Source organism: Setaria italica, chromosome III (genome assembly GCF_000263155.2).
Source record: "Setaria italica strain Yugu1 chromosome III, Setaria_italica_v2.0, whole genome shotgun sequence".
Taxonomy (NCBI): Eukaryota; Viridiplantae; Streptophyta; class Magnoliopsida; order Poales; family Poaceae; genus Setaria; species Setaria italica.
The window spans coordinates 19,241,917-19,263,889 of NC_028452.1; the positions used below are offsets into that span (position 1 = coordinate 19,241,917).

Sequence of the window (21,973 nt, forward strand, 5' to 3'; positions counted from 1 at the left end):
TAAAAGTGACATATCATGGACTTCAGTTATATCCATTAGTTGTGCCTTCAAATAGGAGTGCTAATGACTAGAAGTGCTAAATTTTAAATTAATTAAACTTTAGCAATAGCAAATCCAAACAGTCCTAATTATTTTGACAAATTGTTATAAGAAGTTGTGCATATGGATAGATGATTCCGCTTGAACTGCAGAAAATGAGTGTAGAAACTGCCTATGACCATCGGATGGAGTGAGACAGTTGTACGGAGGGTGGGAGAGGGAGACCTGGTTCCTCCGAGGGCGAAGGCGGTTTGCTGCAGCTCCTCTCCGATTTGACGCCGGGACGGCGACGGGATCTCCTCCGTGCCGTTGCCCCGCCTGCCGGGCAGTCGTTTTCGTTCTCCGCTCGGCCGCGCCGGGCGCCGGGCACAGGCATCGCTCACGTCGCGCGCCTGGCCAGAGGCATGTGGTCCTTGCCGTTGAGCGGTCCATAACACAGGAGTCAGTAGATGTTTCTGAACCCAGAATGCCTAAAGAGGACAGTGTTTGTTGCCCAACGTGGTCAACGGATCATTCACCTTCCCTGGACACTGGGCAGTACCCTCGGGCCCAGGTGTTCTTGCCTTTTACTCCACTTGTTTGCACTTGTCATATTTTTGGAGAAACGCATGAATCCTTATTTTTAAAAAAAAAGAAAGAAAAAAGAAAAGAAAAGGATGAATCCCAGGGACCAGCGGTGGTTCAAAGAAATTCCACGGGTTTGGGGGACTGACAGTAATCCGTCCCTGCGGAATGCGCGTGTATCAATCGCCAATCTGACTCGCCATTCGTCTTTGGGGGACGCACGCCATGGCTAACCCTTTCCCTGCCCGATACGCTGTGCCCCGTGCCCTGCGGACTGCGCCGCGGTGCGGCCACTTGACCAGATGGCTCCATGCGTTCGCCGGGTTCCCGCTGCCCCACGACAAGGCACCACCGGATCAGAGCATCAGGCGACAGGGACCACAAATGTTGGAAGTTGAACTGCCAGTTCTGCGGCAGCCAGTGTACGTCTCCATTGACCAGCGCCCTTTTCAACCACGGGCTTTCACCGGTCAACCCTCGAGGGCGGCTCGGTCACCGCAGCCACTCCGAAACGAAGGGGGCGTATCACGTTTGATACACGAGCTAAATTTTAGATGTTTCGATACTAATCAGGAGGATTAAACATAAGTTAATTACAAAACTAATTGCAAAATCCTAGACTAAATAGCGAGACGAATCTATTAAGCCTAATTAATCCATCATTAGAAATGGTTACTGTAGCACAACATTGTCAAATCATGAACTAATTAGGCTTGATAGATTCGTCTCGTGATTTAACCTAGAGGTTGTGTAATTAATTTTATAATTAGTCTAAGTTTAATACTTCTAATTAGTGTCAAACATTCGATGTGACGGGGACTAATATTTAATCCCCTCCTCCCAAACACCCCTAAACGCAAAACTTCATCAGGATGCAAGGAACCTTCCAGGTGATACACATGGTACAAGTACGGCAGCACACGCACGTGTTCTCGTCCCAGACTCCGGATCTGTTCAACAGAATGCTTCAAGCAAGCGAGCATAAGGTACAGATTAGACCCACCATCTGATCAAGTCAGACAGACGCGTATGCTAGTACTGCGAAACGTGGGACTAGCGCTAAGATCGTAATTTACAGGACAGAGACACAGCCGGGCTATTTTACATCAGTGGCTAGCATCGGGCAGCCTAGGGTTTGACTTGAGGCATAACAAGCGGTTTGCGTTGCGAGGTCAGTGAGCGAGGGCGGCTAGTTTCTTTCTGCAGTTGAGTCTTAGGTTGAGAGGTACGAAGACATGGCTCTTCTGAAATCCAGATTCATAGGGGAGCCTGTGAAGGGGTTGCCGTCAGGGACCCATAGCCGACCTCTGTTAGGAAGCATGACATGCGGGTTCATGCGGTCCTTGTCAGCACTTGTTTGATCCGACGGAGCTTCTTCCTTCTTTTTCTTGACGAATTCGAAGAACTCTGCAACTTGCCGAGCATATCTACATAGACAAAGACAGACGTTAAATGAGAAAGCAGCATTTTATGGGTAGGTCAGGGCCTTCGTAGGAAAAAAGGATAAAGTTAGAATTCAAGTCAGCAAACTGTGATGGGAACAGAACTATAACAACTAGAGTAAAGAACTCAATGTCGTTCATGGCTAAAACTTGAGGCTAGTAACAACTATAACAACAAAATTCGTATAGGGAACGGTCTGCAAACTTACTGTCGTTTAGCTTCTATGTCTTTGTTGAAATCAATGTCAGGTTCACAATCCAAGACAAGAGCAGGGACCTGCATAGAAAAAGACCCATTCAACTGGACTGCTTGAAGGTAATGCAGGAGTAAGCAGGGACGCAAATCTCAGTTGCAACTAGCTAGATACCACCAGGAACCAGTGCCATCCTAGTGGGATTAGTATTATTATAGTCTAATTCTGAATTTGTGAATCATTTTTTATTGTTGCATTTGGATTCCAACATTGGATAGGGTGTGTGCTAAGAAAAAACTGCAACAATATACATACAGTTCGTAAGAAATGATGCTGTTTACACTAAGTAGCATGAGGAGAATGGCTGATATATATAGCGCATTGATCTATAACTGTTATGCATTTGCTGTCCTCCCTATCAAATCGAAACATAGCCGTCTACATTATTATGAAATCGAAGTTATAACCAGCCAATAGAACCCCTGAAAATTCATAAAAGCCCATCGGTCATGTTCATTTAACCATTTTCATTCAAACATTGGAGAGCCCTAATACTAACAGTTTGAGAAATACCAGTAGCCAACAAGTTATCCCTGAGGGTCCGATTTCTTTCCTTAGAACAAAGCATTAGAAACACTGGGAGTAAGTACCTTTTGGATACTTGAGTGCATGTGATTTCCTTCCAAGTAAAATACACGATCCCGTATTTCTGGAGGCAAGGAGCCCTCCATATGCATGGGCAGTTGACTGACTGATAATACACCAGGACCTGATCCTTTTGAAGGAAGCAACCAGCTCTCATGCTTCTCATGCAAACCTTGCAGGTAGTCAAGTGTAACACCACCTTCCTCTGATCTTCTGCGATGCATCATTCTTTTGTGGCAAGTATCTGGACTAGCTCTTAGATAGATAAATCCATCTGGAATGAGACCTGGGAGTGATGACACAACTGGATCAAACCAGGAATCATAGATACTGATCTCCATCTCATTCATCCAATTAGCTTCATGAACAGCACGGACAAACACCTGGTACACATTAACAGAACAATTAGTTAGATAAAGATACAAAATGATTGTTTCAGAAGGCAACTAAAATGCACATTCAGTTAATGAACTAGCATTTTCAATAAAGATTGACCTACCATCCGATCACTGAATACACTTCTTTCCATCAGTCTGAGAGGTTTTATTCCAGCTTGAGATTCCCTTTCTTGCATGACCCTCGTCACAAACACATAGTTTTGGAAAGTGTATGCATACCTATGTGGCTCAGCATAGAAGGCATCCAATATATTGAAGTGATCAGGTCCAACATCCTGCCACTTATCAATAGGCTCAGGAACTATCTCTACAAGATCACGCAGTTCAATAGTCTCATTAGCTATTCTTTGAAGGAAAGTGGTCTTTCCAACGCTAATATTCCCTTCCACACAAAAGGTCAACCTCTTCTTTTGAGTGGGTTTAGATGAATCTGTATCCTTCAGCTCCTCATCGACACTCTCTTTAATAAATGATGTTATACTCTCAGCATGGTTCTTATGTACAATGCCAACAGAACTCTGTAAGAACTCAACCATCTGCTCACTAGACTTGCCAAAGAACTGCATGAGCATGTAAACTATTAGTAAAGCATAAAATGGCGTTAAATTGAGAGAACAGTTTTTCAAATGGAGAAAAGCGTCAAATTTGCAAGATAACGCAAACAGCAAAACCAAAAGAGCTAAGCAGCAGAAAGCTGAGGTACTGACATATAATTTGAAAATCTAAGGCAAACGCAGAACTGAAAGGCCTGCGCAAGAATTGCAATCCTGATAGCATGAGATGTATAAAGAATGGCAGGCAGAGCAAAAGACCATAATGATTGTTTACTTCCATGCACAATGGCCACGGATCACTAACAATTTTGACTGAGTCAATTTGAAATACTCCAAAACGGGCCTGGTTTTCTTTAAGAGAGTTCAAGCATATGGGGATTGGGGGCTACCATTGTCTTGCTTGAGTTCCCAACACCCCAATAAATCTAAAACCGTAGGTCAGAACAATTTTTCTATTATCATGCCACATTCCTTTCATGCGTTTTTGAGTTCCGCATATCTATGATTACAGGGAAAAAACAGAGCCCATTTGCAATGCTAAACATTTTATACTTGAATAGTTCACACTATTAGTGTCTAGTGAAATGATACCTTGTAATTTCAGGATTACAATCATTCCATCAACAGCCAGCATACTGTGTATGTATGTGTGCACATCATGAGATCAATTTTTTTGGCTTGTACAACGAAGCATAGATACAATATATGACGCATCAAATTATGTGGTGTACAATAAATGTTACTAATAATCAAAACTAGAAGCACAAGGTAGGCACATGTACGAATTGTGGAAATGTGGCCATTTAGGATAGTTGTTTAGTAATGAGTTAATATGTCGATGACTGAAATGCTGTTACACTTGTAGTCTTTCCTTTGATGCAACATTACCACCAATCTAACAGTGCCGCTTATCGCCCTGACGAATGGCAAGCTCGAGTATTATAACACACAAACCAGCAGAAGGCGAAACACAAGCCCGCGCACCTTATCCCTGTAGAGCTGCTTGAGCTGCGCGACGCCCTCGAAGCCATTATCCACGAGCTTCCTGAGGTTGCGCGGCCCGACCCCGGGAATCGCCAGAAGCTCGACGCTCGTCCCCACCGCGGCGGCCGCGCTCCCGCCCCTCGTCCTCCTCTCCGCCCCCGCGCGGCTCCCGCTTCCCCTCCGCGCATCCTCCACCTCCGTGTCCTCGCCCTCGCCGCCCCGCCTGGCGGCCTCGGCGGAGCAGAGCAGCCCCCTTCGCGCCACGGCCCCGCCGCCCACACCGAAGCGCAGCCACGGCGGGGGCCGCGGGCCAGGGCGGCGCGCGGCGGCTAGGCGGAGCGCCGGGGAGCCGCCGAGCCGGAGCGCCGCGGGCATGGCGGCGGCGGCGTCAATGACGGTGAGGGAGAGCCTGTGCATCTACGGCGGCGGCGGCGGCGGTCATCAAGGGGGCTGCCGGCTAGGGTTTGGGTTGGGGGAGAGGAGGGTTTTGGTTTGGCGTTATCCCTCGTGAGCTGTGTCGTGGGGAAAAGCGGGAGGGGAGAAGGAGACTGGTGGTCTACGGGGAGCCGTGCACAGGGTGGCTGTCGAGTGGGCCCGTTCGTGGACCACAGGGAACGGGCAATCGAATTGTTTGCACGGGAACGGTGGGGCTTGTCACCGTTTTGCCGCCCTGGTTTCGGGGACGTGGCGCACTGGCGCGTGCCCGCGAGCATGGACCTGCTTGTCACGGGCCTTCTGGGCTCAAAGGCTCATTTGCATGGGCCGACAGCAGCAGTTGTTCGTAGTTGGAGTTCTTGTGTTCCAAACTGGGCTCCAATTCGAGCCGCAATACCAAACCGACGATCAAGCGCATCAAGAACCCCGAGTGATATGAACATCAGTGGCAAGAGAGTCCAATATCCAGCAAGCAACAATAGAAATCGGCGACTCTCGTGTAATTGCCTTGATTGGAAAATAGGCAGACACATGTACATGACTTTTTCCATTTTAGACGAGCAAATGTACAAGACTCTTGTTCTCGCATGCCTTTGTTTGCATCGCCCAGTGATCGAGGTGACACATTGCTCAAAAAAGCAAAATATTGAGAGTATACCAAACAAGATAAACGAGATTGCTTCCGCGCAAATTAAAAAGGGAGAAACAAACCAGAAGGCTCTGGCAAACGTCATGTATTCTTAGTCCGTATATCATATACAACTGCTCGCTCCGTCACCAATTAAAAACCACGCAAGTGATGGTTATAATTAAGAAAGCATCGATAAAAAGATTCTTCCAAGGAATCAAACGATTAGGACGATTAGGCACCACACCCGAGCAGGAATTCCCTGGCAGCATATACTAACCGACGAGCGCCATGATTCATTCCGCACGCCAGTACATAACATTATCCTCGCCATGATACGACGGTTATATAGCAAGTGTGTATCAACGGATCAACCCAACCGCAACCGGGGGATACAACTCACCACAGATCGCATCATCAGTACTACCAACCGAGCCTCGCCACCTCACAGCCTGATTCTCCAAGCACGCTGCACGCGAAACAAACAAGCGAGCTTCAAGTTGCCCAACCGATCGACCAGAAGTACAGAACATGGTGGTAGCCGCAACGGCCAAAAGTTATGATAGCACAGTGAAGGTTGGTTGTTGGTAGCACGAGCAGAGCAGCTGGACAAAACTTGCTAGTGATCTATGGTAAGCATCAAGAATAGGCAGGCCGTATGTATGCACGTACGTAGCTGTTGCGAGGAGCTACGCACGTATAGCAAAGTTGGGTATGGCGAAGCTGCATCTGCGTCGATCGAATTCGTGTGGGTATGGCATCTGGTCATCAGATGGATGCAACGATATCAAATGCAGCCGCAACTGTCAGTTGTCACTTGACACTTGCTATAAGGTACATGAGATAGTACGCAGCGGAGCTGCGGCGCATACTGTACGTATACTAGTATACCAGTTAACTAACTAATCAAACCTTGAAACAGTCTGAGTGTCTGACTGGGCACCAACCGTTAATGATCGCGAACCACCCGTGCCTACCGACCTGCATTGCGCGTCGGCAGGTATTATGCGTGTGCCGTGGCGGCACAGTGCAGTTGCCTCGGTTGCACATGCGACGGCTGTGCTCCGGGCCATTTTATTCGGCCGGTGTGCACTCATCAGACCGCCAACCAGTCAACTATAGTAGTACCTCGTCTACCTAAGCTAGCTAGCCAGTAGCCATGCAGTTTGGTAGCTACTAGTGCAGTAGTGCTCCGCCCTGTTGAATGTTCGCGGCGGCGGCGGCGGCGGGCCGGCCGGGCAGCCTGGCTCTCACGCGGCGCGCCTTTGTTCTCACGCGGCTGCTGTCGACTGAGGGCACCCGCAATGGTACAGCGTGCTGCTCTCTACAAGAGGTACGCACCTCATCTATAGAGGGTGCAATAGATAAGCTATCCAACAGTCTCTCTATTGGCACAATGAACAAGAAAGGTGGGGTCCACACGTCAGAATATTTTATTCTCTCCCTTCTTCCGGTTCCCATCGATCCCTCTCTTCCTCCACCCGACGCCCGCGGCTGGGGCGCCCCCCCACTTGCCCGACGCCGTCCTTCACCACCCCATCCGCGCTGCCCAGTCCGCCACCACCCGCCTCGTCTTCACCCGCGGCGGCAGCCATGCTCTGCCCCGCTCGTGACCGGCAGCAGCGGCGACCAAGTGGTGGAGCTTACATATGCTTCCTCGCCCGCCACCCCGTCACGCCGGTGGCCGAGCTCCGCTCTCGCGTGCGGCTCAAGGAAGCGGGGGTCCGCGGCGTAGCTGGGGTCCGCTCCCTTCCTCGGTGATGGGTGAGCAGGCGGTGCCGAGGCTCAGTCCGCCCGGTCTGCTACTCTGCTCGCAACTGCGGCGGCGGCGGTCGCGCTTTGCTCTGCCTCGCCATGTCCGCGGCGGCGGCCAGAACTCCACCTCGCCCGGTGGCGGTGGCGCCGCCGAGGCCGGGCTCCGTCTCGCTCCCGCGACTCGCGAGGCACGGGAAAACTCGGGCCCACTGGCGTGGATTTGCGTGCTATCGAGAGTCGCTGCATCTGGCGTCATTTTTCCTTTCTCTTCTCTTCTCTCTCCGACATGGCCTGCTATCGACATTTCTTAACGCCCGTTGCGGGTGCCCTGACGAGTCGCGACGCCTGCTTCTGATTTGGCATAGGAGCTCGCTGCAGCGACGGTTTTTATTTTTTGTTGTTGTTGAAAGCGCGCGGCAGTTGACGACGCATGGATCTGTATTCTGTAGACCGTATGTGCCCGATGCTGCATCGGACAGCAACCGTGGAGTGTGACTTCTCGCTTTCGAAAATCTTTGTTTTCCTCAGCTCTGACTTTCGACAAGCGCGCGCGATGAATTTTGCATGAACTGTACAGATAAGCCGGAATAGTTGTTGGAGCAACGTAACGGCTTTGCCGATGAAAACGTCCCACGCGCGCGCGTGCGGCGCATCTGGGCGATTAGTGTCCGTGTTGCGGCTGTCTACGTACAGCGACCCGATCCTCGATCGTGCCGGATACATACATATCGTTCTGCGACTAATAATCATCCTGGAGGATCAGCTGTATCCGGCCCAACCGGCGACCGCTGACCCCCGTCGATCGATCCGTCCCTTTCGATCCGTTGCTGCTCGGTTCACTCAAACACTCCATTAGCTAGCACTGCTACTAGTTGCCAAGTTGAGTAGTAGCCTCGAGCGAAAGTCTCAGATAAAGCTCCGTCGTGCATGCCGTGCGTTACCCAGAAACTCCACCGATGATTACCTGGTCAAAAAGAGCAAAGGATCTCCCATCTCATAGTATCTCGCGAGGACGTGACCGCCGTGGACTAGGCAGTAGCAAGTTCATAACCATGTCCCCACTGGTTGCAGTAGCGCAGTCGTGCCGCGCCCCAAGGTCCGAGGTTGATTGTTGGATGGCAAGGTCCTGATCGAACACAGAAACGTTTCAGACATATGCATGGGCATGGTCCTCTCATGAAGCGCGCGTGTGCTGACTTTTCTGCGCTCTCGTGTTCCTTGCTGCGTGCGCTGACATGCGAGCTCGGTCGATCGATCGCGCGCGCACGCGTAGTGGACTACCGCGGGGATCGTTTTTATTTTCCACGCTTGCGTGCGTCGCTATAGCTACCTCCGATCCGCAGGAGAGCTACTGCCGCAAGTGGCCGGTCGAGAGCAAGTAGCAGCACCCGCGCTTGGTGCTTTGATGCTACGAGTCGGTCGACGACTACGAGCGGTGGTCGGCACCACGCCTTTTCGTTGTGTGGGTCGGCAACTGGCACATAGGGGGTGTTTGGAAAACCCTTATTAAAGGTGTTTCACCTGTCACATCGGATGTTTGGATGCTAATTAGGAGTACTAAACATAAGCTAATTACAAAACTAATTGCACAGATGGAGTATAATTCGCGAGAAGAATCTATTAAGCTTAATTAGTCCATGATTTGACAATGTGGTGCTACAGTAACCATTTGCTAATGATGGATTAATTAGGCTTAATAGATTCGTCTCGCGAATTAGCACAAGGTTCTGCAATTAGTTTTATAATTAGCTTATGTTTAGTCCTCTTAATTAGCATCCGAACATCCGATGTGACACTGTTAAAGTTTAGCACCTCGTATCCAAACACACCAATAATCGTCATCCGGTCACGTTGACCATATGTCCTGCGCGTGCTGCGATCGGGAACAATCCACCCCTGACGTGACGGAGGAGTAATAAACAACAGATGGGATGGGGTGGGATCGCTCGCGTTTCGTGTTGCCTGCGGCCTGCCTGATGCCGGAGTCAAGCAAAACGTGTTTGGCGTGGCGCGAGAGACAGTAAGATGCGGGTCGGGCGGCTGATCGTACTCGTACGATGTGCAGGCTGCTGCAACGCAAAGCGCCCGCAGGTTGGGCCTTGTTTAGTTGCCCAACTTTGGACAACCAAAAATATTGTAGCGCAACTGTAGCGTTTCATTTGTATTCGTGAATTATTGTCCAAATATTGACTAATTAGGTTCAAAAGATTCGTCACGCAAAGTACAATAAAATTGTGTAATTAGTTTTTGATTTCGTCTATATTCAGTACTCCATGCATGTACCGCAAGTTTGATGTGATGGGGAATCTTCTTTTTGCATAGTGTCAAAGTTGAAATTTGAGGGTGAACTAAACATGACCTTAGTCGCGGAGATGCACCAAGATTCGGTCCACCGTGACGTACGTCCGACGTGGCGTCACGGCGTCGTGACTCGAGACACGCGGGGCCGTACGTTGGGTTAGTTTAAACCGTGCGTGAAGCTACTTAACCACCTCTGTGGTATACTACTTTAGTGTATTTATCACGAATCGTCGCGCACACAAACATTACTGAAGCTTTTTATATTAGTTCTTGGAGAGAATATAGTGGAGTGCTTTTGGTTGTACGACCGTGACAGGTCTAGTTGGATCCGACCGGACCCCATAGGCCCTGCCGCCCAATCCAACAGTCAACAGAACACAGCAGACAGAGTAGTAGTAGTAGTTCCCAACAAAAAAAGAGTCGGACGTTTGGCATGTTGCTGGTAGTTTTGACCGGGGGCGTTCTTTAGTCCGTTTCCGAGCCCACCTATGGTACCAAACCCGACCTAAACTCCCGACCGGACGTACGCACGTCACCTAATCACGAGCCCTAAACTATCCCCTCCCCTACCTTCTAGAGCGCGCACACGTATCATCATCATTCATGCACCCGCCGCAACCGCACCACGTAAACTAGCTTTAGCCTTAAGATAAGAAGGTCCCTGAAGGTCCCTGCTGCATAATGCTCTGAGTCTGGAAAACGTAGTATTGGTCCCGAGACTCAGTACTGGTTACGTTTTGCGCTGGTACTATGTGAGCATTAGTATCGGGTTTAACCGCAACTCCCCAAGGAGCCCCCGTGAGGGCCTTTATTACCGGATGGAGGTTTCACTCGGTACTAAAGGTTGCCAATTAGTACCCGTTGAAGTCTCCAATCGGTACTAATGTACTTGAGGGCCTTTTAGTACCGGGTGGAGGCTTCACCCGGTACTAAATGGCAACCTCCCCTCACGCGTTATCCTCCCTTCACTCTCTCACCCCACGGCCCACGCTCACCCCCTCCCCACACTAATTCGCTCGTCCCCTCATCCTCTCACCCGCGCCTCTCTCTTCTTCCCGCCAAATCCCATCTATCTCTCCCCCGCTGAATCCCATCGCCGCCCCTCTCCTCCCCCTCCGCTCGCCCCTCACCTCTTACATGTGGCGAGGAGCAGCGGTAGAGCAAGGAGCAGCGGAGGCAAGAAGGGAGGGCGCAACATGGCAGAGCAAGAAGCGATGGCGGGGCAAGGAGCGACGGAGCTCTGACGGGAGGGCGCGGCGGTGGAGCGTCGGTAGGGTGTGGTGGAGCTGCGCCTGGATCTTGGAGCTGCAGCGGGGCGTGGATCTAGGAGTAGCGGCCACCTCTCCCTTAGATCCAGCGCGGAGGCAACTGGTAGGCTGAGGAGTGGCGACGGCGATGGCTAAGCAGCGTAAGTACGCTGCCTCCCTCCCTTCCTCTCCTCTCTCTCTCTCTTCGGTGCGGGGCTCCGGCGGATGGTGGCGAGGTGCGGCCGGGGTTTTGGTCAGTGGATTTTTTTTTAAATATACAACCACATTAAAAGAGGTGCTTTTAGTACTGGTCCATTTAGTACCGAAATAGCAATACCGAACCGTTCTTAAAAAAAAAGTTTGAGCCCGGTATTGAAAGCGCATTCCCAAACAATGGTACTCTCTACCAATCTCTCGTGCATTGCACTGTCGATGCTAACCATCCGACCAAAGTGACTTTGGCACTTTGCCCGTGACCAACCAAACAGGAAAACCTCACGATGATGATCAACTGCGAGCAGTGCTGTATGGTCGAGTTGGACCGGAGCTAGAACTGACGGAACCTTTCGCATTAATGGCGTGTTGATTGCACGGCTCCACGGGAGAACTCACGCCTCATCGGCCCTCGCCGAATGTAGGCAGGTAGGTAGGAGTACTGTGCTACCAGCGTTCATCGATCTGGGAAGGGGTCCATTCACGGTTCAGTGGTTCACTCACTCGCAGCGGTCTGCCCCCGCTCCATGTCATAAACAGGCACGGTCCCGCCCGCCCGGCCGATCCAACCGTCACCGCTCCTCGGCAGCGACGTCCGAGGCATTGAAAACGCGCGACGCCGGGGCGGGGGCGCCCGGAGCCGTAACGCAATCACCGAGCCACCAAACCGGCGAGCGGGCAGTACAACTACAATACACAAGTGGGAGCTAGCAGAGAGCGGCGCGGGCGCACGACACGCGCGGGCTCCACCGCCGCAACCACCACCCAACCCCTAACCCAACTCCCAACCCCGCCCGGGCCCGTCCGTCAAACTCGCCCGGACCAGGAGGAAACGCCGCGCCCGGTCAATGGAGAGAGGAAAAAGGAGCGCAGCAGCAGCACGACCAGCGCCCGGTCACGCCTCGCTACTCGCTAGCTACCAGCCTACCACCAGGCACGCGCCATATATACGGCCCCCCCGCGGCGCCGCGCCCCGGCAACAGGAGAGAACTCTGCCGCGCTAGCTGCTCGCTCGCTCCACCCGATCGAGCGAGCACTCGTCACCCGTCAATCCCGACACGCGACGCGGCGAAGCCATGGGGAGGTCGCCGTGCTGCGAGAAGGCGCACACGAACAAGGGCGCGTGGACCAAGGAGGAGGACGAGCGGCTGGTGGCGTACATCCGGGCACACGGGGAAGGGTGCTGGCGCTCGCTGCCCAAGGCCGCGGGGCTGCTGCGCTGCGGCAAGAGCTGCAGGCTGCGCTGGATGAACTACCTCCGGCCGGACCTCAAGCGCGGCAACTTCACCGACGAGGAGGACGAGCTCATCATCCGACTGCACGCACTCCTCGGCAACAAGTAAGACTAATTCATTCATTCGTGATGATCGTCTTCCCTTCCTTGGATACGCTCTCGTCGATTGCCATGCCGGCCTTCGATTTGGTTCGTTCGTTCTTCGCTGACATGCCGGCCTTCGCAGGTGGTCTCTGATCGCCGGGCAGCTGCCGGGCCGCACCGACAACGAGATCAAGAACTACTGGAACACGCACATCAAGCGCAAGCTCCTCGCCCGCGGCATCGACCCGCAGACGCACCGCCCGCTCGGAGCCGGCGGCGCCGGCGCCGACGCCGCGGCGGCTACCGGCATCGCGGCGCACCGGGCGGCGGCGCTGCTGCACCCCGCAGCCGCCGCCCCGGCTTCTCCCGTCGCGCTCGCCGTGATCAAACCGGCGCCGGCGGAGTCGTCGGACGACGGCGGGCGCAGCAGCAGCAGTAGCGGTGGCGCGAGCACGGGGGAGCCACGGTGCCCCGACCTGAACCTCGACCTGTCCGTCGGCCTGCCGGCGGCCGACACGCCCACCTCGCAGCCGCAGCCGGTGGTGTGCCTCTGCTACCGCCTGGGCCTCCGCGCCGGCGAGGCCTGCGGCTGCCAGGCTGACAAGCCGGGCCCGCAGGGGTTCAGATATTTCAGGCCGTTGGAGCAGGGCCAGTACATATGAATCACCCAGAGAGAGGACTGATGGAGGAGTCGCTGTGTTTAGATAGCTTCATCGCGGCAATTTGTAAGACAGGCAGTTTTCTGAGTAACGGACAGCACTGTTCAAGGGAGGGAAATGAAAAAGGAGGTTAAAACAACGCTGATCGTCTCGTACTATGTGTCTCTCTGCTCAAAATTCGCAGTTCCTGCCTTTCCTTTTGATTCTTTCAAAATACTAGTAGCACCTCGAGTTGACGAGTAGAATTGGGAAAGGAAATACTAGCACTGTAGCACATCATTTTCACGCTGTTGACGAGTAGAATTGGACTCCTTGATTGGGCGGCAGAATTTGTCGAGGCACATTATAAATGTTCGCAGGTGGTACAACGAAAGGGTGGCCAGATCGGCAGCTTGATAACTGGTTGTCAAGCTCGCCAAATATTCAAAGCGCGACGACCGGAAGTGAAGGAAGGAAGGAACCCGCGTCTCCGTGTAGCGTGGCGACGCATAACACCAAGCAGAAGCACTCTGTGTGTCTGTGTGTTTAGTTCTGGTAGGTAGCCGAATCTTTTACATGATACCGGTGAAAAGGACCCGACAACCCGAAAGCGGCGAAAAGAGGGCGGGCGTCATGTGCCTGCCCAGGAACCCAGTGGTAGTTGGTGGATTTGGTTTTATTTCAAAAACAAAGTTGGTGGATTTGGTGCTGTCCCGCAGCCTGCACTGCAAACCCGCTCGCCACTTCTGCCCTCGGGGCTCTGCTGCTCTTTGCATCTCCTTGAGACCTTCTTGAATATTCAGAGCAGTTTCAGGTGAATCGTGATGAATATGCAGCGCGCTCCTTTTCCGGCTGGATGACGAGGCGTACTTGACACATGACACCTATCATCGCCTGAACAACGAAGGGTGGCGTGGCATCTAGTGATCAAGTCGAACACACTCCCCTCTTTCTCCGGACACAGTTCAGACAGAGGCGGGGTTTAAGTCGAACCCGCTTCTAGATTGCCAAGCGCTGAAGCGGCGAACCAAAATATCCCGGTGATTTGTCACCATTCACCAATCAACGTTGCTATCCAGCCTCGATGCAAATGCGGCGACCTACGAAAGGTGTCCATTGGCCAATTGAAGCTTCTGTGGGATCCTTGTCGTTGCAGGATTAGGATTTTCCCCCCCAACGAGCTAGCGAAGTCGCGTCGCTTTCTCTTCTTTCCCTTTTCTCCTTTTTTCGCGAATTGAGGGGGCTTTTAGTTCAACTTGGGACAGATCTTATCTTGGCCAACAGAGACTGTTGCAGGAAGGCGTAGTGTTCACTGTTCATGGCTCCCTTTCGAGCCAGCCACTTGACACTTGGTCCAAACGAAGCGGCAGGTCCAGAGATACCTAACACCAATAATATGTCCCGTATTCAGTGCAGTGCAATGCAAATTGCACATCGATCGACGCCTCTTGACATCACGGAGCGTCGAATGTTGTTCAGAGTGAGAACTGGGCTGGACGAAGTAGGGTACATAACCCTTTCCAATCATGGAACCCCTTTCCAATGATAGAGGGCATTAGCCTTCTGCTGAAAAATTGTTTTGTGCAGGACAGCAGGAGATGGAAAGATTTGACTGTTCACAGAAATCCCATGCGGTCAAACATCGATATCCTGAGCCTCCTAGTCTTGGGTAGGCTAGCTTCAAGTCTCGACAGTAGATGAAACTGTGAAAAAGAAAACCCGCCGTCGCCTCATATCTGCCATTCTTCGAAATGGTAATAACTTTGCTACCATATATCCATGCATGATTTTAAGGTAGCGTTCAACCGCAATCGTTCGTAGTCAACCACGATGAAATTTTTCTTCGGACTTCGGGTTTGTGTACCTCGTACGTTACGTAGCATTGAGCCAACACAAACCTGCGCTAAGAATTGATAGGCGGCGCTAGCTACAAACAGAACCAGTATCTGCACCTGCAAGTTGGCTGCTTACCATATCACGGTGCAAGAGGATGAGAGGAGTAGAGGACTAGGGGTTGGCTGTGCCCAAATTTGCTTCCTGCATGCACGAGAGCACGAGCTGTTCCTCCGGAAATTCGGTCACATGAATCTCATTCCCTGGAATGTAGCTGGTGACGTTGATTATGAGCCTGAAACCTGCCCTACCTGCAAGAAAAGACATCTCAGCTCCTAACACCTAGTAGTACTAATTTCTTTTCACGTGTCTACGGAAACTGACCATATTCATGCAAGTTAATAAGCGCAGTCCCCTTCTGAGCATGGACACTTCAGTGTCAGCATGCAACACATCGATTATAAATTCGCGACTAGTTCGGTACGGGATTGAAAGATTCAGATGATTGTTGAGCTCACACCGATTAGGACTACTAACAGCGCGTTGTTAGTTAGCTTCCCAACCAACCAATTAACTGATCGGTTGATATAGCTGATGTCGTAGCTTTAGCTAGCTAGCAACGGGCTCGACGGGCGCAATAACTTAGGGTGTATTTGGTTGCATGCACTACATGATGCATGCATGGATGATCCTGGATGGGGTGGTTCAACCAATTTGCTTGTACCATATGGTTCATTCTAATTAGTAGAATAATGTATTAAGTGGGATGGCCTCATCCTGGATGGGTTGGTCCAATTTACCCAACCAAATAAAAGGATCATTATTATTTTGAATCATTTCATACATGAATCAAATGATACAAACAACCAAACACACCCTTAGCTACGGATGGAAAGGAATCCGGCGGACGGGACGGCATGGAATGGGGAGGAGGTGGTAGCTGGAGGTTGGTGGACGGACGCCATCACCTGGCTCAGCGCCAACTCACCTAATCAGATGGTCCATGCCGCTGGTTTGCTTCGGAAACGTGATTGTCGTGCAGTGTCATTAGCAGCGGTTCGAGACCTCCCTGAAGATTCCTCCGATCAAGTGCAGAAGCAAAGCAGTGCATGCATGTACATCTTTTTTAAAATACTTCCGGAGCATTAGCTGTGCAACGGTGCAAGCAATATCTGAATGATTTTAGGGTTTGGCCTTAACCATGGCATCAATCGAAGATTCTCTGCCAGCGTATTGTTGTTTCTGAGGTGGCGCCACGACGGACGACGGGAGAGCGGCATGGCATTGGCAGCCGGGATGCCATTGGGCAAAAAAAGGAAGTTAGGCTCTTCTCTTTTCGTTGGTGGATACGCATCTCATGACTCATGGAGTAGCTAGTGTCATTGTCTCAGCTCACAAGAATGCTCACACAGAAAAGGTGGTCAGGCGACTCGCTGTGCTCGATCAGCGGTTGTAACACAAGGCCGCAAAGGCATCTAGATTCCTATCATGCGTCTGATTACTTGCGGTGGCTACATTTCAGTTGGGTACGACAGTGAGTGCGCTCCTTCTTTCCTTTTTTTTTCCCAGAACTCCAAGTGCAGACAGACGGCATCAGGAGAGGAAAAGACGAAAAGTGGTGGCTACTCTCGAGGAACACGCTTGATATCAGGACGCTCATGCTGTTTGGCTGGCCTCGATGGATTGGACAGCTTCTCCTACCTACCTGCCTGTGCCTGCCTACCAACCTCTCATGTTTTGTTTTGTCCAGCTCCAGCCTCCAGCACCAGCAGTGCGTCTGCGCTGTGTGTCTAGAAGCATTTTAGGGCGAAGTTGCATGTGCCGGTCGAATGTTGTTGATACTTGATACTACTACCGTTCGAGAAGTTGTGGCATTATTTATGTCCAACCGGACGGACTGGTGATGCCGAGCAGCGATAGCCGATAGGGTCTTGGTTAGGTGGATGTGGCAGTGAGTTAGGTGCAACCGGAATTCTGGTGGGCGTTTCTGATTTGTCCTTGGCAGCCACGAGGCTGGACCCGAATGAATGATCGACCGAACTGCAGATGCAGATGCAGATGCCGGACCCATATGGGCATATGGCTGGTTCTTCCCTTATCCTGTGGCGATCGCTTTGCCAGAATAACAGTAGTACTAGATGGGGTCATGGGAAGGAAAATGCAGAGGTCGACTCAGGAGCAATAAGATGATGGAGATTGGAGAGCACCGAGCTTGACAGATTGAAGCTGCGATCTGTTAAAGAACGCCATGGAACAACTATTATGGTGACTGCGCGCAACGATCGTGACTCTGTTCTCTCATGCGACTACGAGAGCGTTGCATTGCATGGTAGAGACGGTGGGGTCTGGAGTTGGCCTGTGCAAGTGTACGAAACCGACAAACCGTGTCCCCGCGGACTTCCGGGGTTCAGCCAGGTTCAAGTGGGCCAATCTCCTGGGCCGGACCGCACCCGCCAATTACAACGGGCGGGATGCGCCGCGCGCGCGTGTCCGTCCGTCCGTCCAGGAGCAGCCCAAGCCAGCAACAGCACGGCAGAAACCAACTGTACAGTACAGCCCAGCAGCAGCAAGGCGTACGGCGCGATCCGGCGGCCCAAAAACCTTGGCATCTGGCTGCCATCATCATGAGAGGGCGCCGGCCCGCACCGAGCGCGCGCCTCGGTTTCGTCGGCGCAACAAGCGAAGATCGCCCGCGCGACCGCCGACCAGCGCACGAACCATCGTGCGCCGCGCCGCGCGTGCTTCGACAGACGGCGTGGCGTGCGCGTGGGCGGCTGGCGCCGGCCCTTTTCCTCCGCGCGCGGCTGTTCCGGCCGGGCACCGGCTCCTTTTTGCGCGGTGTCAAGATTTGGATTTCGTGCCGCGTCGATCGACCTTCCCGTCGAGGATAACAGCCATGGCCCTGAGCTCCAAGGCGTGCACGAAGGAAGCTGCTGCCAATTGCCATTCCTTGGGACGGCCGGCCGTACCAGACTGTGTCTGCGAGCATGTCGGAGTCGGACGCACACGTAAACCGCAAGCAAGAGGACAAGTTCAGGAAACACCCTACGGTTCCGGTCACGCGCCCACTTCGCGCCAAGCGGTATAGGCGTCAAACATACTCAGCGAGACGGTCCTACCTACGGGTTCCCTACGGAGGTGATTGGTTTGTTACATGGAATAGCCTGTACCTCGGCACCATACTCCCGCTGGACAGGCTGGGCATATGCAACACTGCAATGTTTGGTTGCTTGGATGTATTTGACCAGATGAGATAGTATTTGGTTGGTTGTACAGGAACACATGGCGTAAGATAAAAAAATAGATAAATAAACATCGCTATAATATTTAATATGCATAACTATTTTTTTATAGCATCAATTTATCTTATTACTCCTTATTATTTAATATACATTAATCATGTACTAATAAAAATGTTCACATCAAGCGGGCCTGGCTCCGGAGAAACGGCCACCATCCTCGTTTCCCGGAGCCAGGCAGGGATGCACATCCAGAGAGCCAAGCCGTAACTAATCGCACCCTATTGCTCTCCCTCCCTCCAGTTGCTTCCACGCAAAGGCAGAAAAGTCACAAACCGACCGTCCGGTTCCATCAGCGCCCGAGCAACATCTGTATTTTACTCGAGCTCGCTTGTCGCGATGCTGTAGGGAAACGTGACGGAAGACGAGGAAATCCATCCCGCCAGGCAGGCATGGGCAGGACAGGAACCGAACAAACACTCCCGTGCGCATGGGTATCGCCGAGGTGCCAGGCAATGAGGCCAAGACGGCAAAGACCCCGGGCCCGGTGAGAACGGAGGCGGCTCCTTCCTCAGTTCCCACTTTCCACCTCTGCTACCGGGATCCAGGCTTCAGTTTTCCTTCCTTCTGCTCGAGCTCTAGCCTGGTCCGGTTCCCACCATCGCGGTCCCGGCCCAGAGAGGCGAGGCCATCTAGCCATGTGAATGTGATGCGATCATGCGAACGATGGATCCGGTGGGGGCAGCAGACAGGGGTCGCAGGGCAGGGCAGCCGATTTGTTTACCGCTCCGCGTCACCGGTTAACCACCCTGCCGCGCTTCTCACGGTGCCACGTGGCCGGCAGATCCGCCCGCCTCGCCTCGACCCGGGTGCGCATGTGACGAACTTGCCGCTTCGTGCATTGTTTACTGTGTCCCAAGCCGAGAGCAGCAGCTGTGACGACAACCGCACGGTCAAATAAACCCCAGCGGCCCAGGCGTCCGAATCCGGTCTCGCTCGAACCCCCCAGCGCCCTAAACTATTCCTGCCGACCGACCCCGGCGCGCTACGGCCGAGAGCACTCGAGCAGGCCCGCCGGGCGCCCGGCCGTCCCCGCGGACGGGGAATCACAGCGACGACGTCATGTGCGCGCGCTTGTCCGAAATCGGGACCTCGCGCCATCGCTGATTTGCTGGTGCCTCGCCCGTCGCCGCGCGCGCATAGTGTGAATCAACTAGCGCTCGGTCCCTCACCTCGTCCCCCGGACAAGAGCAGGCGCCAAAGGCTTTCTCCTCCGCTAATTCGCTTTCTCGTCTACAGCTGTGTCAGGGCTCCAGTTCGAACGCAACCATTGTGCGCTCTCCAGCTCGGCCCGGCCACCCATCGCGCGGCGCATTCATGACCCAGCCACGCCGAAACGGGCACCGCGTCTACTACACTGCCGTTCTAGGGTCATCTCAGTAATTAGCACGACGAGTTGGGACAACGAACGATCAAGCCTATCTGATCGGCGTCCTGCCACAGACCCACAGTGCCCCTCAGGCCTGACTCAATGCGTGCGTAAAACCTTTACGAAAACGTCGCACCGCACGGCTGACTCACCATCGTTTGGCGCTACCTATACGCGCCCCGGGCGAGCCAAAAGGCGAACGAGCGCTTGCGCACAAACGGCAGGTCCAACTTTACTCTATTCGATCGATTCGAAAAAAAAGGTGACGCGTCACTTTTGGAAAAGCTACGAGCGCGCAGTATATCCTATGGGTACACAGTACGCTGCTCCACGTCAGGGGGGCGCGTTTTATATTCGGGATTTCCCAAGCATGTCGGGTACAAATTGCTGCTGCTGCTGCTTGTTTGACGCGCACGAACAGCGTGGCTGGCTGGCTGCACATGGAAGGAGGAAAAAAGAGCAGCAGTTGGTGAGAAATAAAAAAGAACATTTGGAATTGAAGAGATTCGTGCAACGAGAGATGGTTTGGATTTTTAAATCGGGCAACGGCTACTAGAGATAGGCGCGTCCGGGATGCACGCACGAAGGTGGCACCAGCGAGTAACCTGGGAACGGAAACTTGACAAGGACCGAGCCTCCACTAGCATCGTTGTCAACACTCAACTGCAACCCCGTATCTTGGGTAGCCTGATCGTGTGTGGCACCGGTCTTTGTTGCGAAAACATGTACACAAACAATCCTGGAATCAGACTCTTTTATAAATCTCGGTGTTGAACTTTATCCGTTACTGTTCCTTTTTTATAAAAAAAACTTTATCAGTTACTTATGGGCTAAGTTACGGGAGCATGGGCATCGGCGCATCGCTACAGGAACAGCACCGCCGCACTGAGCAAGTGGCGCATAGTTATCATCTCTCGGGGGTCGTCTGTAGTTTCGGTGAATAGGGGGGATACATATCCAAGATACCTTTGCAGGGTTTTTTTTGGAAGGAACAAGTAATAGTTTACTCACGTACGTATCACAATACGGATCCGTGACCGAAATTGTCTCTATACAAATTCTGTGTTTAGAAATAGAAATCTTTTAGCTAGGACGGAACGCTGCTTTGTGCAAATGTAAAACGGAAACAAGTTAGAACGGGAATACATCAGGTTACCGCTCGTGCGCGCACATCCATTATTCCTACACTTCGCACTGACCATGGTCCATGATTAGAAGCTTTTACAAGACCAGTGATCCCGTCCACTCATCGTCCTGGATGGTCCAATTCCCCACGGTGAAGCGCCAGGCAATCAAGGGAGCCAGCTCGGACAGAGGAAGCGCATGCATTCTTGCTCCCTACCCTCTCCCTCTCGTCTCTAGCTAAAGAGAGAAAAAAGCCGAAAGCGTGAAGCCGCAGCACGCTCACGTTGCGGGCCACTCCGAGCCCGGCGAGCCGAGCCGGAGAGCTCCCGACGGACCACAGCGCAGCGCAGAGGATCCCACGCAGCGAGCTGGCCAGCAACATCGCCCTCCGCGAAGCCGAGCCTCCCGCGGTCCCACCTCCCCCCCAGGGTCCGTCCCCATCCGCCTCCCAACAAGGCACGCCACGCCTACCCCCAGGCGGCCAGGCCCCAGCACAGGATTACCTCCTCCACACCACCCCTCCCGCTGACATCCCTGCCCCGCGGTCCACGGCCCCACGTGTCGGTGCCGCAGCGGCGCGGCGGTGATACGGCTCGTCGCCGAGAGATTCGGCCAGATGCGATCCGTGGGATCGGGATCCGACGGGCGCGCTCCGCTGCGGGGCGGCGACGCGGGACAGATCTCCGCCCGGCCGTACGCTGCCCACACGCTCCCACACGCAAACACGTCGCGGAGGCAGTAGCAGCAGGCCAGCCACCCGCCCACCCCTCCGCCCCCGCCCCGTTCACACGACTGTTCGGCGGAATGCCTCACTAGTAGGGCTCCACTCCAGTCCAACCCCCGCTTCCCTCCCCCCCCCCCCCACCCCCACGCCGCCGCCGCCGCTCCTCCCCACCGAGCGAACCCCCTCCCGCCGCCGACGAGGACGAGATGAAGGGGGCAATGCCGCCGCGGCCGTACATGGTGCCGGGCCCGGGGGGCCCGATGCCGCC

General features: G+C 53.1%; 3 protein-coding genes across 3 annotated transcripts in view; 2 read left to right on the forward strand and 1 right to left on the reverse strand.

Annotated features, from left to right (window-relative positions):
* Nucleotides 1-1,466: 1,466 nt before the first annotated feature.
* Nucleotides 1,467-5,336, reverse strand: LOC101771057. Its single transcript, XM_004961927.4, has 5 exons — nucleotides 4,821-5,336; nucleotides 3,384-3,842; nucleotides 2,890-3,267; nucleotides 2,255-2,322; nucleotides 1,467-2,030 (listed from the first exon to the last, which is right to left on the reverse strand). Exons 1-5 carry the CDS (start codon nucleotides 5,235-5,237, stop codon nucleotides 1,817-1,819), a joined length of 1,536 nt encoding a protein of 511 aa, XP_004961984.1. The 5' UTR covers nucleotides 5,238-5,336; the 3' UTR covers nucleotides 1,467-1,816.
* Nucleotides 5,337-12,309: 6,973 nt separating this feature from the next.
* On the forward strand, nucleotides 12,310-13,527 carry LOC101771450 (myb-related protein 308-like). The gene is made up of 2 exons (XM_004961928.3): nucleotides 12,310-12,738; nucleotides 12,860-13,527. Exons 1-2 carry the CDS (start codon nucleotides 12,476-12,478, stop codon nucleotides 13,377-13,379), a joined length of 783 nt encoding a protein of 260 aa, XP_004961985.1. The 5' UTR covers nucleotides 12,310-12,475; the 3' UTR covers nucleotides 13,380-13,527.
* Nucleotides 13,528-21,775: 8,248 nt separating this feature from the next.
* LOC101758905 (FT-interacting protein 1) overlaps nucleotides 21,776-21,973 on the forward strand; it is a 5,787-nt gene continuing 5,589 nt past the window's right edge. The window contains exon 1 of the mRNA XM_012845039.3: nucleotides 21,776-21,967. Coding sequence (XP_012700493.2) covers nucleotides 21,912-21,967 — 56 coding nt within the window. The 5' untranslated portion in view covers nucleotides 21,776-21,911. The remainder of the gene's footprint in view (nucleotides 21,968-21,973) is intronic.